General features: G+C 43.8%; 1 protein-coding gene across 1 annotated transcript in view; it reads left to right on the top strand.

The window, feature by feature from the left end:
* Positions 1–19347, top strand: part of rspo2 (R-spondin 2) — a 57096-nt gene that overhangs the window by 21458 nt on the left and 16291 nt on the right. Inside the window, exons 3-5 of the mRNA XM_076737330.1 lie at positions 2352–2540; positions 10665–10808; positions 11112–11300. Coding sequence (XP_076593445.1) covers positions 2352–2540; positions 10665–10808; positions 11112–11300 — 522 coding nt within the window. The remainder of the gene's footprint in view (positions 1–2351; positions 2541–10664; positions 10809–11111; positions 11301–19347) is intronic.

Raw genomic sequence — 19347 nt, 5'->3', positions numbered from 1 at the left:
AAAACAAAAGTTTGACAACAAAGAGTGTGCAGGATTTTTGAGCCAGAGTCAAGAGGAGACCTTTCACTGACTATAATTCCTCTGCTGATTGACTGACCAGTGATCCAAGATGATCACAGGCCCTGGTTTTATTTTTCTATTGTAGTTAGGGTAGCATTGTTAGCACACTGTTAAAAACTGTAGAGTTGAGCCCGCACAAAATTGGGCTGGAGAAATAAGCTTTCCAGCCTCACAGTTCTTTACTTTTGCCAATTTGGCTTCCCCTTTCTGTCAGTGTTGTGTTCAGGTTTGGCCAGGGCAGAGGGGGCGAATGTGACCAAGTTAACATGAATGTCAGTTCGCTGTAAACACATTCAGACTGTATATTCAACAGAAATATATGGTTAAGTATGAGGTTTGGGCTAATGTTACAGTTTAGTTTTGTTGAATAGAAGGACTGACAGAATGAAACTGTAGATGTATTTGAGAAATTATGTTTGTGGTGTTACCTAATGGGAAAGAGTAACACTGTTCATACAGCTGAAATGACTTTTTAAATAAAAATGACATTTGCTGTTTTTAGCACGCTAAAAGTATTTGTGCATGCAAGTATTTTTAATGAAATAGAAAAATATGAACATATATCAAGCTACACATGCCTGCAGATTATTTGAGCAATTTCTGTAAAGCACATTTGAAACCTACCTCAGACAGTCAGAAAAACAGCTGTACACTTGCACTTTAGCCAGTTGTAAACTTGATAAACAGCACACACGTCCAACAAGTAGAGGCAGCTGACTCTGAAGCTGTATTGAAATGAGAGACAACCTGCATTGGCACAACTGAAATAACAATATCTCAGACACCTGATTGACATTTGAAAACTGGGCGCAGTTTTCCATCTGAGAACTAGAAGATCTGAAACCAGTCATGATTTGGCGTTTTCATTTCTCCTTCATGTCTTACTGAGCGAGCGCCGACTGGAGATGAACTATCACCAGTGCGCGTGATGAATGGGCTCGGAGCGCACACCCCGGCGCTGCTGTGATCGATGTGGTGTCGCTGTAAGCCTCATCCCTAAAGACCATCAGAGACACATTCTGATTAGCACTTAATCTTACTTCCATCCACCCTGGCTTCAGGAGAATGAGTGTAGCTTGGCAGAGCCAGCATACCTCTCTGAGGACTGCCTCCCAGCACTCCAACAAAAGAAATGAAAAAAGATGAGCCTGACATCCGCTGACTGATTTTCACATGATTACAAACTGATGCTTGCACTGGGCCCACTTAGCGCTCGCTTTCGTCTGGGTGAATCTGTTCAGAGAAATGTAATATGCAGATCCACGGCCAGTAACGCAGGCATGCTCTGCTCTGTCTCTCAGGGTTTGTCCGGTTTGCTGCGCAGTGTTTTATTAAGCGTTGTGGTAGGTCGCTCAGTTTGAGCACTGCTGTTACCCGGTCCCTGCTTGTGATATTTAAGACTTGGCTTACATCAATTGAAGTGTCTCTAGTTTGCAGAGATTGGATTCGCCCAAGGACATTTTCCTGTAAACGGGGACGCTAAGGAGTTTACACTGAAAGTCACTTATTGTGGAACGGACTGTCTTTTTACTGGCTCCCTTTGTCTTCCATAGGCAACTCGAGCCGAGGCCTGAGCCACTGCGGTTTTGGGGGCTTTCATCGGCTGTCTCAACACAATCGTTCAGGAGGCCAGCTCTGACCAGAATTAATGCAATATTCACATTCATAACCAATCAGCATTCGAACATTGAGAGGGGAGCCAGAGTTTGCATGAATGACAAATTGTTGAATTGAACATATTTACTATGAATTAGAGAATATCCTGCTGATATATCTATTATGGTTGTTTTGGTTTTATTCTTGTACTTGGGTTGTCTTCTGCTGGTCAGCCCTCCCACAGTTGAGTCTGTTGCCTCAAGTTCACCCTGTCCTTGTTCTTGGGTGAAGTCAGGGTCATTCACAGATGAGTGATGATACAATGATCAGTAATAATTCTGCTTTATTGTTTCTAGTACAGAATAAACTTCTGAACCATATCTCATTGTGCAATGAAATGCTGTGATACACATACGGGATGGACAGAAGTAGCTGTGTGAAGAATGAAACTTGAAATAGAAATTCAAACTGCTTTTCTCTCCTCCACACAGCAGACCAATCCGCTGTGTTTGCTGGATTGACATTTTAAGAAAGTTACAAAAATTGGTGAGGGCAGCAGTAAATTGAGGTCAGAAAAGTGCGTGGGGAGGGGGTTTCATATACTGTTCAACCACCCAACAAGCACTTTGGTTGAAGTATACTGACACGTCTTATTGATCGCCTTTGTTGTTTACTCCTCTGTGTTTGTCCTACAGCTAGCTATGGAGCGTACCCCATCTGTAAAGGCTGCTCGGTGTGCTCCAGGGACAACGGCTGTGTAAACTGCCAACCCAAACTCTTCCTGTTTTTGCGGAGGGAGAGGATGAGGCAGTACGGGGAGTGTCTTCACGACTGTCCAGCCGGATACTACGGCATGCGCAGCCCTGAACTCAACATGTGCTCCAGTAAGTCCTCTCAAGCTCAATCCAGCTATCCTCCCTCACACTCCACCTCTACCCCTCCACCTCACACACTGCTGACTTTCCCCTCCTTTTCTCAACACCCCACCTTCCCCAGACACACATATACATTCCCTCAACATCCCCTTTTCCCACAGCACATGATTTATTGTCAATTATCCAGAGAAGACGCACATACCTTGCAATTTGAATGGCTCATCTGTTCACACAGGTGGATTTAAGTAGTGAAGTCTTGTCTCCCTCGGGATTTAACAGTGAACTCAGTTAGGATGAGCACTGTTTCTCATTTGTCTTTAACACTCCCTTTAGACTTGAATTAAAAACCATCCCATTGTCACTAGGATGTCTGAATGCATGAAATCCAAGTGCAAATGCAGTCAAGATGCACGGAAGATTCAGCCATACCCACTCCAGAGATCTGCATCATGAAGAGCAACATGGAAAAACAAGGCCTTTTGGGCATGGCAGTCAGTATTATCTGAAAGAAAGATGGTTATCCAGTATATTAGCATTAGGGCATGAAACTAACTTCTTTTGTCGACAGTCTGCAGAGGCTTGTTGATTGAGACTTTTACCAGACAGTGTTATTTCTTGGCAGCCACAGTGGTTTTTAACTTTGAACAGAAAGCCAGTCATAGCTGAATTGTCCAGATGCTCCACCAACAATTGTATGTACAATGAAGTTTGTTACTTAAGATTAGTGGTGTATGTTTTCGGAGGACAATCACGATCTTGTCTTCTCTCACAAAAAATCATATTGGATGTTTTGCTAATAGTCACCTCATTGTTGCACATATTACTCTTGTGAACTGCAGGATATGTTTTTGTTTTTTCACTACACAGTTTTGGAGAAAACATTGTTTTGGTTTAATAACTTGAATCAGACCACACCTTCAGTTTCACACACTGTGAATTATGTTTTACCATTAAAAAAACCCTCCAACAATAACAGTGAGAATTGAAATGTCCTCATGATTCTCGTTAAAGAATAACTCTAAAATCCAATTAATGAAATGTCACCCTCTCCTCCTTATGTAGCACCCTGATCTCATAACCTTATTTTAACATGCTCAGAGAGAGTGAGCGAGAGAGAGACAGAGAGAGAGCCTTTATAGATTTACATGGAGCCCGAGGTGTTGGCTGAGTGTTTCATATGAAAACTGAGAGGAACTTGAACTCATTTGGTTCCCTGAGCCAAACGCCTGACAGATGCACTAAAATGAAGCCTCAGAGGAGGGTGTCCGGACCTTTAAGGCCCAACAACTTGAACATGCAGCAACCGCAGGAAGAAAAAGACCCTGTTCTGCTTACCCATTCACCGCCGACCGAGATGCAAGTACATCCGTCGACTCCAGCCGATTATGAAAATGAAAAGCATGTTAAAGCTGCACTAGCCAACTTTGGTAGTTGCTACCCCTAGATGGTTTAGAAAACTAAAACTTCAGTAGTAATTATTTGGAAGTAATAATTATTAATATGGAATTAGTGACTAGGCTATTGGTATTAAAAGATTGAATCTAACAGGATCTGGATTGAAAGAAGGAAGAAACACCCAAGATTTTGTTCTTAATTGTTACTTGCAACAGAAGGAAAAGATTTTCAGTGTCAATAGCAAACATCAAAGTTCCATTTTAGCAAATAAGATCAATCTATGTGATAAGATTTTCCTCTCTTGTGTCATTTATGCTAATATGATCACAGGCGTTTTTCAGAAAAACTTGTCTACAGCAGTTTTAACCAGTAACAGCCATTTCATTCTATTTGTATGACTCAGAGAAAATAGAACAGAAAGACATCTTGTTCTCTGGTTAAGTCTTTTTTTTAGACTTAAACCCTGCTATCCTAACCACTGTATTCCCATGCTGGGTGAATTTTGACTTTAACCGATCCTGATGTGTGGCAAGTTAATCTGAATCCCTTTCCTTACCGACTGCTCATAGAACAACATCTTGTATTGTCACGTAGCATCAGATCTCCAAGCGAGACCTACTTTGATGTGATCGCTGCTTCAGTCATGGCTCTCTAATCCAGTTTCCTATTTGACCCTCATTCTTAGCTGTGCTCCACATGTCATTTTCGCTAAACAATTCACTTCAGACCTCCATAAACGGATATTTTATTGGGTTGGAAGCTAATCGTCGGGTCAGCGACTGTTATTTGTGCGTTGACACAGGCAGCTGGTATGCAAGAGCTCAAAGGCGCAGTGGACAAATGACAGTGAAGGTGTTCTACGCCAGCCTGGTCAGAGCTGCCGTGTGCTCCTGGTTTCCAAAGAGGCCTGGAACGTGGCATTAAGTCTCTGTTATCATGAGTTTTTTAAACACAGTCTCTGAAATCACTTAGAGAGCAGCTGCTTATTATTACACCAGAGTTTGTCTGTGTGATCTTATCTCATTCAAGAATTTTTCTGTGGACTGCCTGGGTAAAGGAAAACTAGAGTATATAGACTTATATTGTAGACTTTGTACTTCACTTGACCTGCATGTCTTTGGACGTTTGGCACAAATAGAAGGAACATTTAAAGACTGAACACAAAAGGCCAGAATCATGTTCAAACAGAACATTAGCCAACAGCTGCATCTCAATATCTCCCAATATTGTTATATTACAATAGTTATAACAGGTAATTGTTGAAAGTTAGAGCCACTTAAATTATTTCCAGGCTGTACCCATTCATAATAACAGAAATTATAGAATATTTTGCTTTCTTGTTACAAAGTACAAAAGAAAATTAAGCAATAAAAACATTTTCAGTTGTGCAGTTTGCAAATATGCAAAGAAATCTGCATTTATGGCTGGTTTTAGAGGCTTTAATTTTAGAGCATCCATCTAATGCTGTCGTCACAACATTTCCAGCTCAGTATACCATAATTCAGAATCCTAATTTATCGGCCTTGCCGCACAACCTACTAATTTCTCAGGACTACTTGAGAAACTGTGCCTCACTTGTTCTGGGGGTTTTTCCCCAGACGCAGAGAAAATAACACCATAATTAGAGCCAAAAACAATGGGAACTATATATTGTCCGCAATGTAACATAACTGGAAACCCATTTACAGCTACACTTCAGCTAGATTCCAAAGAGTCCCCAGACATGGGAGCCACAGTGTTAACTACCATTACTGAGATGTACTGTTGCTGGTTCGTTTGCAATGCCTTTTTGTTGCATAATACCTTTCTGAGTGTCCATATATTATGTTCCTGGGTCCCTGCTTTGAAAGACCTCCTTTCAGCAGCTAATGGGCAGTTGATATGAGCCATAAACCATGTGCAGTAACTCCAGTGTTATCCACAGGGCTTCTTATCAGCCGCCCAGAAGAGCTCCACACCAGTTTCTGTGGGTGTCAACCCACTGCTCCACAGGGAAGATTTGTAGCAACGGTCGTACAGTGTGCTGCTTTATTACAGCCAAATCTGTGTGAATGCGGTGCAGTCATGCTCTCGCCTCAGTCACATTTCACAATACCTCGGTTTTAACATACATTCCTAAGCCAAAGCATATTTTGTCATTTTGTATCACAAACGCGCTCTCTGGCTGAAAGAATTATGAGCTGAAAGGAGACTGTCAGAACTGTCTTTTAACAGACAGAGAGTGTTGAGAGGGTTAGTATAGGAGCAGGGCCACATTCAAAACTTACTCCCTCTAGGCATATCATGGACCCCCCACTGCTACACACACACACATACGCTCTAGCCACCAACCCAGTTGCCTTACCCCACTGCAGTAGGTTTAAAACACCTAGAAACTTTGCGGCCAACCAACACCCAGTCTGATCAAGGCCTGAGATTGCCAGTATTCAGGAAGTGTGGTTTAAATATTGCAGCTCATTCGGTGCCAGTGTCATGTGACACTAGAGGCTCTTCTGTCAGAGGTAATTTTTGTCAGTTGTGATTTCTTTTTTATTGCATTTCTTGGACTGCAGACTGCAGACTTACCAGATCCCATTGTTTTATTTGTTGCTGCTTTGTCGCATCAAATTAGGGCTGGAAGTAGAAGGCAATTGGATTGGATTTTCCAAGATCGTTTGAGGTAAAAGTACATCATGGGAATTTGTTGGTTTGGAGATGGATAAGAGCCATACATGATGGGTCTCAGCCAAATGGGTACGAAGGCTGTGTAAAGGCACTAATGTGAGTTTTGCAACTTTGAGTTGGCAGCGTTGGCAGCTGTTGCTCCTGCTCTGACTCTCCATGTCTTTCATTCAAGCGCTCTCTTTCTCGCTCTAATTCTGAGCTTGTGGGTATTTCCATTGCACAGTCTAACCAACAAAAAGACCAGTTGCTTTTGGCCTTTGAGCTTTACCAAGGGACATTTAATCATCACAGCTTTACTAACTGCACTTTCAGATTTGCCAGACAATACAATAGACCCACCAAACCAAGCCCTGCTTCCAGGACGTTACAGCCAGAGGCAGAGTTGAATTGGGTTTTTTCTCAAAACACTGTGTAATTGTGCATGCTATAGTGTGAGTGGAAGAGCTGTCTGTGCTTGACCACTGTCTGAAGCCTGAGCTGTCTGCGTGTATGCTGGAGCTGGCTGAGCAGATACAGGAGCGGATCCTGGTATATCACAGACTGTGTTCCTTGGACTGAAGAAGCTGGGAGGACCGCTGACACATCTGTCATCTCTGTTCTCTCTCTGGGAGATTCTGATTGACAGGAACACCACTTCTGCTTCACCTAGCTCTACACCGGTGTGTGGGGAGCACCCATGTGGAAAAAACAGCATGGAGAGACTTGGGAAGAACATGGCAGCTCTGGCCTTTGCCATGAACTCTTGCCATCCGCAGCTCCACACGACATGGCTGGGTGGCAGCGAGCAAGCCAGAGCTTCCATGTCAGCCAAACCCGGGCGTAGAGAGTAGGTCAGAGCTGTTCGACTGAGCTTGGAGGTGAAGAATGGAAAAATGGGGCTTGTTTTCCCCCTCACGCTGCCAGGCCTTTTACGACATGGACACTCCTGCTGCGCAACATCGGGTCTGGTTAGCTTTCTGAAGGAGGCTGAGACTCTCGGTAGAAGACCCACTTCCCAACCTCAGATAATGTAAAAGACCCTGCCTGGAACAGGAGAGACTCATCAATCTTCACAAAATGATTTAGCACCCTATCTTTACACAGTGAATATCCATTTAAATAAATAGAGTGTTTACACATGATGCTGTCAGCCTGCGGAGAAACAGCAGTTGACACAAGGCTTTGAGTGTTGGTGATAAAATCAGTGGGTTCCTTATCCAGACCACAGTGGAGGGACCGGCTTCTGCCAAGCATGTGCCATTAGATCGCTCACTGACTCATCTCTCAACTCCAAATGTACTTGACGTGCAAACCATACAAAATTCAAGTGCAAAATCAACAATAGCAAACAGCAATACGGGTAACGGTGGAGCTGGTGCAGTACTGATCTCTTCAAATCGTGCAACCTCGGTCACTACACTGGCAGCTTTTGAAATTCCTCTCAGAGCTGAAACATAAGGCTTTTCCTCCTGTGTTCATAATATAACTCACAGCCTGATCCAGGCTGGGAGATAATGATGATAATACGTTTAAGTCTCAGGAACACTGGGCCTTCAATGGGATCTGATGACCTCATTATTTCTCATTAGTCTCCCTGAGGCACCTAGATGGAGACTTTAAAGGTGGTCCAGAGGTTAATCCTACAGGGAGAATGAACCCGCTCCCCTGTATCTGTTTCTGGAGCTGCTGGACAAGCTGCCTAACCACCAACTCGGCTGGTGATCAGTGTAGGAGCTTCTCCAGTGTCACAGATAGCCCTTGCTGTCCCAGATAGCCTTCTGCCAGATAACTGGACAGAAGGATGAATGTAGGGTGAGGGGTGATCCCTTCCGACCCACCTCGCTCTCTGATCACCTCTGACCCTCCAGCTATGCCTCCCTGCAGTCTAACTCCCATGGAGCCACATTGATGTGTCATCCACCTCCTCCATCTCTGACTCTGAGTGACATTATTGCTTATCTTCTATTTAGAAAACAGGATTTCGAAGCATCTGAGCCATTGCCTTTACCATGTCTGAAATTGAAACCAACAGCGATGTTTTAATCAAGAACTTTGTCAAGTGCTACTGCTGCAGCTGCAAGGATGCAATATTTTGCACATCTGTGTTGCTCGTATTTACTGTCAATAACTGAGGATTGCACAACAACCCCAGTGCTTGAGAGTACTGCCAGATGTTCTTGTTCCCCCTCTTACTCTTTTATTTTTTTGTTTGAAAGCTAAAAGTTTCTCAGGTGATGACAGGCCTGGGAAATGTGAGGGGTAAAAGACAGCTTTGTGCTTTCCAATTAGCTTGGTGATTTATTAGCCTGCTCCTGGTATTGGGCTTGTCTTGTATCAAACCCAAGCCTGACTGATTCAGTTTTACTCAGAAAAAAGTGGATGAGAGGCAGAGAGCTAAAAAAAGATCAGTAAAATGCATTTATGCCCCCCTTAGACTCACACATTCCACACCAAAATCTCTACAGCACTGCGTAGCTCCAGAGATCCAAGACATACAACATGTTGAGATATTAGATAAAAGGAGCAAACGTAATACCTAGATAAGTTAAATAATATCATATGATTGAATTTATAAGATAAAAACAATGTGAGAACACAGGAAATTACCAAAAAGATCAGTGATATGTGGTCAGTGTATCTACATTTTTCAGGATGTGGAGTACAGCTTCGTTGCAGAGCGGCTCTATCTCCAGCCATATCTGATTGGTATGTGTGTGTTTGTGCGTGTGTGTGTGTGTGTGTGTGTGTGTGTGTGTGTGTGTGTGTATATCCACAGTTTGTTTAGACTGGTCGGGAAAGCGTGAGACCAGAGTGAGTGGGCAGAGGCCATACTTTAGGGTTCAAAGTAAAGCGGGGAGGGACCCCCTCGTTTTGGAGGAATGTCGAGGAGGAGGCCTGATGGTTAGCTGGAGATGGTGTAATTAAGGGGTGTGATTGTGAGAACCTTCCCTTCCCCGGGCCCTGCAAGGGTCACAGATAAAAGAGCAGTCCTCAGCCTCCGTCGCTCTCACATGTGGAAAATCACAGTAACGCAAGTTTACGCGAGAAGTGCATACACGCTAATTCATGGTTGCGTGCCCGTGCGAGATGCAATCAGAGGAGCAGATGACACCCTACCTGGGAAGCCCCCTGCAAGCCACAGGACACGGTGGCTGCAGGTTATAGATTGTGGTTCCCAGACACTGGAAGCCTATTGGGCAATAGGGCCACATAGAGCCTCTGAGGAGCATCATAAATTAGACAGCTCTGGGAGGCTCCTTCTAATCATGTGGGCCTGTGCGTCGCCCTGTTGGTGTGGTTGTTGTAATTTGGCCCTGCCTGACGTGCTATTTGCAGAGTAAGAGCTTGATGACACATCGCCGTGCACTTCTTTGCAAGCGCGGCCCTGTGTGTCATGCGCAGTGGCAGGGTGTGGCGTGGGAGGATAAGTGTGCTGTTGTGTTTGATGACTAAATGCATCAACATTTGTTTGGCTAGGTGGCACAAAATGTTGTTGTCCCCCACGCCTCCCACTTCCTAACCCACCTTCCGCCTTTAACAAAAACTTTAAGTATCCACACAGCCGGCTAGCATTATGATCATGAGCCATCATTCACCCATAAATGAAAACCTTCTCAATAATCCTTAATTATGCAAAAATTGGAACAATGTTTGATAAGATAGCATATTAAGGAAATCATTCAGAGCCCTAATGGGATGTGTTCTTCCTGTTGCAGCACACCATTAGTTGAAACCATGTGAGCTTGAGTGTTTGTATCCAGACTGTTAGATGTAGATGCATTTTGTTGAAAGAGGTCAGCGTGACATGATTTCTCACCATCTCTGCTGTTGTGTTTTCATGCTGTTGATTTGCTCACTCTAAACAAGAACAGGAAGATAAAAGAAAAATCTCTGTCAGGCAAAACAAGCTTTCTGAAATACACTTGAGCCCTGGAGAGAAATGATTCACAGGGCATCGACAGCGTTTTTTGCGGCAGAGACAGTATAATCCTCTCGAGAGCCCCCTTCCCCAAACCCCTTAGCTTTCGATCAACTCCAGATGAGAGGGCTGCACAGACCCTGACGAGTCTCCTCTTTTTCTCCTTCTTCCTCCAGGGTGCAGGATAGAGAACTGCGAGTCTTGCTTCAGCAAAGACTTCTGCACCAAGTGCAAGTCAGGTTTTTACCTACACAAAGGGCGCTGCTTTGATAAGTGCCCTGAGGGCTTTGCCCCACTGGAGGACACCATGGAGTGTGGAGGTATGTGATACAACTCAGATATGTACAAAAATGAAAAAAAAATCAAGTTTCAAGAGAGTAAACAACCTTGTCTTTTATGCATTTCTTTACCTGTACACAGTATTCTATAATGTCACAGTTGGCCTGCATATTTTGGACTTAGAAAACAAGAGGTTCAACTGGGACCACACACACAGAGGTTATGGCACCCCAGTAAAGCTCCTTCACCCTGTATTAAAGCTTGACCTGGAGTCTTTGAGTTGCCTCTAAATTGCGCTCTGCCTTGGTTTCACTGCACATCACTATTTCTGTGTGTTTCTGCAGAGGGATGCGAGGTGGGCCAGTGGAGCGAATGGGGAGCCTGCACCAGGAGAAACAAAACCTGTGGCTACAAGTGGGGTCTGGAGACCCGGACACGGCACATTGTAAAGAAACCACCCAAGGACACAATACCCTGTCCCACCATCGCTGAGTCCAGGATGTGCAAAATGGCCATGAGGCACTGCAGGAGAGGTAAGGATGGAATACAGCCATACGTTGATGTGTGTGAGAGATATTGTGTCAGTCAGTCCCGAGTCCATGTTCACTTTACGCTACTCTGGTGAATATTAAAGAAAACAGCCCCCTTTTCCCATAGGAAAACTTTTTCCCCATCTCAGAGTTCCACCTGTTTCATGTAACCCTGGTACCTTGCACTCAGCCTTGTTTTTTCACCGTCTGCGTTTTTGAGGTGCACAATGGCGTTTCCGTGCATGAAATATCAGTGTTTTTCCATGGCGGCCTTGTTCAAGCCAGCTCTTTTTCTGAGGTATATTTTTCCCCACTTTCTCCCATCTCCCTTCCTCTCCTCAGTGGAATTCTTAAAAGTACGAACTGCAGGTTTCCTCAAAGGCCGTCTCTGTTTCCTCCTGTCAGCTTGAGAGATATTTGCGGTGCACACAGCATGTATGTCAGGCCATTAAATGAGAAGTCAGATCTGGAATTTCTCTGTGTGTGAATACAGCTAAGGGATTTTTTTTTTTTTTTTTTTTTTGTTCAAAAAGTAAACCATTTCTCTCAGAAGGTCCAAACACACCATTTGGGGGTGATGGCCTCAGTTAGCAGTGCTTTTAAAATAAATGTCTTTTCCCTTAATGTACTTTAACATCTCTCATAAACTTTGGATTAGGATAGGCCAAGTGTAAATATTTAATTCACCAAATAAGGAAGCAATTACAGTGGCAGATATCATTCAGGCTGTCAAAAAAAGAGAAACAGTGTTTAACAGAAAGAGGAAAATATTATAACCTCGAGGATTTTTCTCCATGTTTGGCCTGGAGTGTTGAATGGGAGGATCATTTAGTGAAGTGGTGAAAGAGTAAATAAACTTGAAATAAACCCTGATAGTTTCTCATATTTCAGTACTACCAAGGCAGCTGCTGCTCTCTGGGTTGGAAACTGTGATTCCATGGCACATTTAGTTCCTAAGGCGCTGTCCTGTTTGTCAGGGAAAGTCTCCCCAACCCCTACACACCTCTTCACGACTTTCCCGTGCCTGCTTGACCTTTTCCAAGAAACTTTATGACCTTCTTTAATTAAAATCTGGCATTGTTGTGCATGGTTACTGCAGTTAATTATCTCAAGCATGAAGTTACTGATGGGAAATTGTTGTGAAGTCTATATTGAGGGCATAGCAGAACCATTCTTCTTCAGACCTTTTGAGACCGACAGCAGACACCCAATATCCATTTGCTTAAAGCTACTGTTCCCTGGTGATGCGGCTATTACAAACCTCAGTACAGTTCCTTATCCAATGACTGAGTTGGGTCTCTGAGGAAGATCAGTGGCCTCAGCTGTGTGTAAAAGTGTCACTGTATGAGCATCTCAGGACTCTCTGGTCTCGTGAAGTGCTGCGGTGGCCCATTTAATAAAGGTAAATTTCAGTCTTAGGCATGTGTTCTTCATTCCCCACCGCTCGACCGCCAGTGAAAAATCCCCACTTGGCAAAAACCAGTGAAATGCAACACTCTTCAGTTCAAATAAATACAATGTAAAAATGTAAGTCACTGTAGTTAAAAGGGAGGAGATCCAGTGCCGTCGCATAGGAGCTCAACCGACTGACATTGTAAAATAATCACTTCCCGTGACTGGTAATAAAGCGTAGTCCAATGGGAGGAGAGGCCACCTTCTGAATGCAGATGATCAGGAAGTGGAGGTTCAAGAAAGGGCTGCACTGTGGCTTCATCATGAAATACCTTGCCAGGTGACCATTTAAATTAATACAAATTTCAAATAAAAATAAAAATAACAGGCTTTGCAATGCAGTATGGTAAATATATTCTTTAAACAGATTTTGAAAAACTGTAACCTCAATGTATGGATTTCATAATTGTGTGTCTGTGTGTACACACAGAGACACACACACACACATATATATGTAAGCAGTACGGACGGTGATCACTTCTTAAGTAAGTAACTTAAGACTTCAGTCTAAAATTGAACATTTTTATACAGCTCTTCTCACTGGACACCAGACACCAATGTTTAGTATAAGCATAGCATTATGTAACTGCATACCATGACAATGCTGTGGATTAAACGGAGACAAAGGAAACAGCATGTAGGTATACACTATTTATGGAAGTGCTTATCTCTTCACTCTGGCTTGCATTTCTACATATCTACGTATTTAAATTACACTGGATGTCACTGACAGATCCCTGTCCCCCAGCTTAGCCGAGGCGCACAAGGACAACTCGAATGATCTTCTTTTCCCTGTGTCGGCAAAGATCTAATCCCTGCGCAAAACACACACAAGCAGAGAAAGCAAAGCCCAGATAATGTCAAAAGGAGAGGCAATTTCACAGCAAACATGACGAGTTGTGTAAACCGTGTCTGATGTGTTCCGTACAAGTTGCTGATCAGTGTAAACACCGTATATCATTTGCACTGCTGGGATTCATTTGCTGTTCTCAGCCGGTGTTTGCCAGCAGTGCTCTGATAACACACTCACGAAAATGGCAGGGGAAAAAAAAAGTGCACTTGGACAGACAAAATATGTGGCGGTACACTGTTACAAACGTTATTTCCATCCAACTGTCAAGCTAATTTTAAGCAATTTTCAATTTTGGAAAAAATACAATGGGAATTTGATAGATTTCCACCTACGTGGTCGAATATTTAGGAAATATTCTCTATGGAATATTTCGGCACTCAAGTTAAAATGGATTATGGAAATTGACTGCATGCATATGATAATGCAGGAAGGCTGTAGTGAACAGTTCACAAAACAATTTGAAAGCATCTAAAGCCATATTGAACCAATTGACCCGCTTGTTTGTTTTGGGAATCGGATTAAACAACTGCACCATTATTTATTTGGAAAAACTGCTCCCATTGCTATTAATCATATTACTTCTGAAAATGTTAAGTGATTAGAAAACCTTCCGTGCAATGTAGATGAAAATCAAATTTTACCATTTTCACCCCAGCTGTTTAAAGTTGCTGAATAATTTTTAAATAATACTTTAATGGGAAATGTGCTAGACAGTCTCCAAAGGCTTAAGAAACTCTTGTCTCATGGCTGCTTGTCTGGCATGTGCCCCAGGCGTTTGCATTGTACCCTTGAGACGGTAAAATGCTCTTCTATCCTCTGGATGGTGCTCTGGACAGGCTATAAACAATAAAGAGACTTTATTAATAGCTGCTCCAGCGCTATCAGCATTGACAGACTGGGTTTCCCCCTCTCTCTGTCTTGTGAGCTGAGGGGAGGAGAGCAGAGGAAAGGTGAGGAGAGTGATAACACTGAAGCACCCGGCTGCTCCATATTGATGCCATTAAGGAATTCCCTACAGAGATTTCCCAGCAACCCCTGTCATCAGATTCACTGGTTTACAAACAGATGTGTGTGACAAGTTTGATTCCTCTTTCTCCTGCTTCTTTTTCCTGCTGCCTTCTGTTGCCTATCAATCCATCTGTGTACTTTCCTTTCTTTCTCTCTTGCCCACCCACTCTACTATAATCTTTGAACAACAGCTGCTTCTGCCATGCCAGTGACATTAGATGTTGAATAAACAACTTAAAATGTTAAAGCTCTCGAAACTCCCATTCTTAATGTAATCCCTGATTTGAGATTTAAGAGGGAGTAAAGTCCAACACAAACACACCAGTGCAACTCGGGCTAATTTCCAGCAGTTTTATAAATCGGCTTTCAGATTCTCAGACGGCACAGAAGTCTTTATGGTAGCAGGCCAGAGTGACATTTCTGCAGCTCTCCTTGCTTGATTTGTAGGTAAAAGTAGATTCGTTTAATGGGTATTTGTAGTGCAGGAGGCGGCCAAGCCCAAAGTAAACCCAGACAAGAACAGAAGTTTTACAATATGAAGTTATGGAACAGTAAAAATTCATAGCTTCATAGCAACTTTTGGAACTGATAACAGAAACATATTTAGGACCTGGTTTTCCATAACGATGCAGTACAATTTGCACTCTAAATGCTTCTATGACTGTTTCTACGAGCCCATGAAGGGTCACAGTCACCCCGTTGACCCCATGGAAAGAAAAAGAAGGAAAACAGTCAGAGGCAGAAAGAAGAAGGATAAGAAAGAAGGAACATATAATGATTATCTTTGGCCATTGGATTATGTACCTGTGTTTTGAGAGCTACAGGCCTTTGTGGGAGTATTGATCTCCCATGTGTGTAACCAGAGAAACCCTTTCTGCTGTAGGGCTCAACTGAGGCCAAGCCCTCCATTCCATCAGTCATCTGAGTGCTCGGATCCAGCCACCACTAATACTGTCTGTCATAACTTCTGTGCGCAGTTTGTGTTTATACTGTAACTGTGATAACTACCGCTTGCATCCATGATGCCCAGTCTATTCCTTCTGCCATCGATTTGAAACCCTGGATAAAGCTTTGTTACACCTTCTGTGACTGGGGTGTTGAAGAGGATAAACCCAAAAAGACTCAGTTTACTACCTCATCAGCCCTCCACACCGTGACGTCTAAAGGCCCTGCAAGGTCTTTGTCAGTATTTAAGGCCAGTGGACATGAGGCAGGCAGTTGTTTAATTTACCCCACAAGCACCTTCAATCTACTGCAGCGGACAGAAGTGAACCCAGGTCTTCCCTGAATCCACCAGACCCATGAGGATTTGGTTGACTGGTGGGATTTACGCCAGGTTCTGTCTGAGGCAAGTCTGGTTCTGCGGTGAATCCACAGTGCTGTGGACCTCCTGGTCCTCACCGTCTGTGAACCATCTGCTCCAAAGTCTCTGCTCCTGTAAACCAATGCACAGAGCAATGGTGATTGCCTCAAATCCGCTCTGGAGGAAGCTCAACCGCCTTGTCTGTAACGCACTACATTTGAGACACCAACCAATTCCGGTTTCTGGCAGTCTTTGCGTATGAGCAAGCAGTTAATGCGCGTGCATGTGTATGAGCATGTGACACACAATTTTGGTGTTTATACTCACTGAGCCAAGAGCATTAAGCTCTGGAGAAAGATGCCATTCACTTCTGAGCATTTTAGTTACGCACTCAGCATGATCACATCTGAGTCTGGCCTGTGTTTGGCTTGGAAACACGACATCCATTTCTGGATGTGTTTTTGTCAGATGTAGCCTACTACCATTAGGCCAGCTTTTTTTTTTAAACAGACGCATGCTTTCAACTTGAGGCTAATTGATCGAACGTGTTCTTCTTGTCTCAGCAAAAAAGCTCATGGTGCAGTTTGTCCAAGCCAAACAACAATTGAGCTGTGCTCGCGCCACCACTCTGAAGTCTACCCAAAGCACTTGAACACAGAGGTTTGTACTCCTGTTCCTTCATGTACTTATCTCATTATTCCAATTAATGTTCCCCGGGTTTGCGCTGCGGGAAGTCAGGACTTTGGGAAGAGAGAGCTGTTGCACAGATGACAAGTCCCGCTCTGATTTCTGCCACAGTGGAATGATGGGTGATTAACAGCGATCTCTAGCCTGGGTAATATCACGGACAATCTGGATCAGTTCTTCCCGCCAGCGGGAGCGGAGTGAGGAGAGTTTTCCCAGGACAGAAGGAGGGCTCTAATTGGCAGCCGCCCTGTCATACTGATTATGTGTGCCTCGCACCGCTGCCTGTTGTGACTGGGGGAGCCACGGCTTAATCTTCATTTAATAAGGCCGCTCCATAGGGGCTGACACAGTAGCTGGTGAGAGGGCCTCAGAAGTACCCTGCCTCCTTTGGACAGCATGGATGGCCTGGCTCCGGACACAGGACCTCGTTTGGTGCCTGACAGGGAAACCCCCCCCCCAACCACCACCTCACCATGACCACCAACCGCACAAGCTAACATCGTTCATTTATTTGATTAAATGCTACCGAAAAATCTGCTTGTGAAGATGAAAAAACATTGCAAACAGGAACATAATGATGATTTTGGAAGTATTTTGGAAGTTTTGCACTGTGTTGTAGTGAATAAGTGTATGGGTGAAGAGGAAGGACACATCAACCTGTCATTGGCTTGGCCTGGTCCCCAGCATCCCAGTGCCCGTGGCAGTTATGGTCACCACTGTGGTCACACTCACAAATTAACACAAGTAATGTTTCAGCTATCCCGTATTTGCAAATCTCTGCCATAGATTATTATCCCCCCGTCTCCGCACTTATGTTTCATATCTCCTCCTAACCAGATGGAAATTGATCATCTAGCTCATGTCTGGACAGACAATCAACACTTGCTTTATGCTGATGTTCTCAAACCAAACTTTTGGGTTTATTTTTCTGCCTCTCATGCAGTTTAGCAGTGTTAAATCTTCCATCGGAGCACAAAGTCATTACCAGTAGTCTCTGAGACTTCTCTGCCCCGGGTACATTCCTTATTGGGGGGGGGGGGGCAATGCTGGAAGCCGGGGATAGAAGGAGGTGGGGGGGGGTCTCTGATTAACTTCCCACTAAGTGCCCCTGCTCTCTGACCAAAATAAATATGGCTGCTGTCATTTTGTCAGCAACTGTCTTCAGAGAGCAATATTTGAAACACCCCATGATCCTGCTGGCTTTTATATGGAGAATCCATCGTCATACCACAGGCATGAGCCATAAACATGTGGAGGCCTTTCAAAGACCAGGGGGTGGAGGGATTGAAGGAGGGAGGTGGAAGAGGAGGGGTCAGCAGCGTTCACTGGGGCTCCATACTCCACATTATTGTCATCTGGTCTTTTCCAAGCAGGAAGAAAGAGGAGGGGTGTGAGTGAAGCTTTTTTTCACACTCTTTGGCCTAGTTGAGTTGTGGTTTTACTGAACTGCCTTTTGTAGACTCATGTACACACATTAGATACAGCAGTCCTGTTATTTGTTTGACTCGCTTTATTGTGAAGTTCGCGTTGGTAATAATGCTCCTCTAATAAGTCCTAGCTATCAGATGTAGATATCTTTGTAGAACACATTGAATACATGCCGTTTTGGCAGCCAAGACATCAACAAAGTTTACACAGCCATGACTACATTCTACTCAGTTTGATGAAATTCGGACCTAAAGGAATCATTTGTGATCTTGAAAACCTGGATATCTGTGCACATACAGTTCAGCGTGACTTAGTCAAAGAGGAGGAACACTGCATTGGTTGCCAGGCTTCCGTTGTCATCTTCTGGCAGAGGAAACGAGGCATATGGGCCGACATCAACAGCCCCATCAAAAACAGACGTACGCAAACAAACAAAGTGGCAGCAAACTGGAGGGGGGAAGAGGGAGGAGGAGGGGGGGGGGGGGGGGGGGGGCTGTACAGAAGTGGAATGTTTTCAAGTTCTCATGCTCCACAAACGGGAGCTATTTCCCCCCGCTGAGCATTATATGGGCTGATATTGCTCATGACATGGTCGGGGCTGTAAAGCACACCTTCAGTGAACATTCCCTTGATGGACAGTTTATGCTGTTACACCCTGTGATTTTTTTACAGCAGTCGAGACATGGCCTGTGTCTTTACAAGGATGGATGGCAACAGCTTGTGATGAGCTCTTTGAAGTAGATTTCAGCTCATGTATGGGGCTCTTTTTGTTTTTAAATAAAATATCTGATGACTGCAGATGTCCGCTCGTGACATGACCAAGTGAAGAGATTCACTTCTGCCCACAGTTGGCAAAAATGTCCTTATTTTATATCAGAAGGCTGATGACAGAAATCAATACAGTGAGGTGTTAAAGGATTTTACAGTACAGCTTCAGGGGTGGCAATCTGTAAAGGCTGTAATGAAACCTGCTCACCCTGCTTTAAAAAATTTCATTGGTAAGGATTTGGAGTGTGCCATGATGGTCCAAATGCACTTCAACCCTGACAGGAATATATTTCTAGCAAAATACTGAATTTTGTACTTTATTGGAAATATTTGGAATGGTGAAATTTATTGAATACAGGCACAAAATATCGTCTGTTTCTTCTTCAGTCCAGTCAAAAAAACATCAAATGCCTATATCGGATTGACCCTATGTTGAAGTGGGCCCCTGTCTCAGGCTTTCTCACCTCATATTTAGATAACCCGAGCTGGTGGGATCTGTTTGATCGTGCTGCATCCCCGCACCTCCTCTCTCTGTCTGCCAGACCTCCAGT

Source organism: Chaetodon auriga, chromosome 8 (assembly GCF_051107435.1).
Source record: "Chaetodon auriga isolate fChaAug3 chromosome 8, fChaAug3.hap1, whole genome shotgun sequence".
Taxonomy (NCBI): domain Eukaryota; kingdom Metazoa; phylum Chordata; class Actinopteri; order Chaetodontiformes; family Chaetodontidae; genus Chaetodon; species Chaetodon auriga.
Note: the sequence above shows the minus strand (reverse complement) of the source record. Positions and strands in the feature narration are given on the sequence as shown.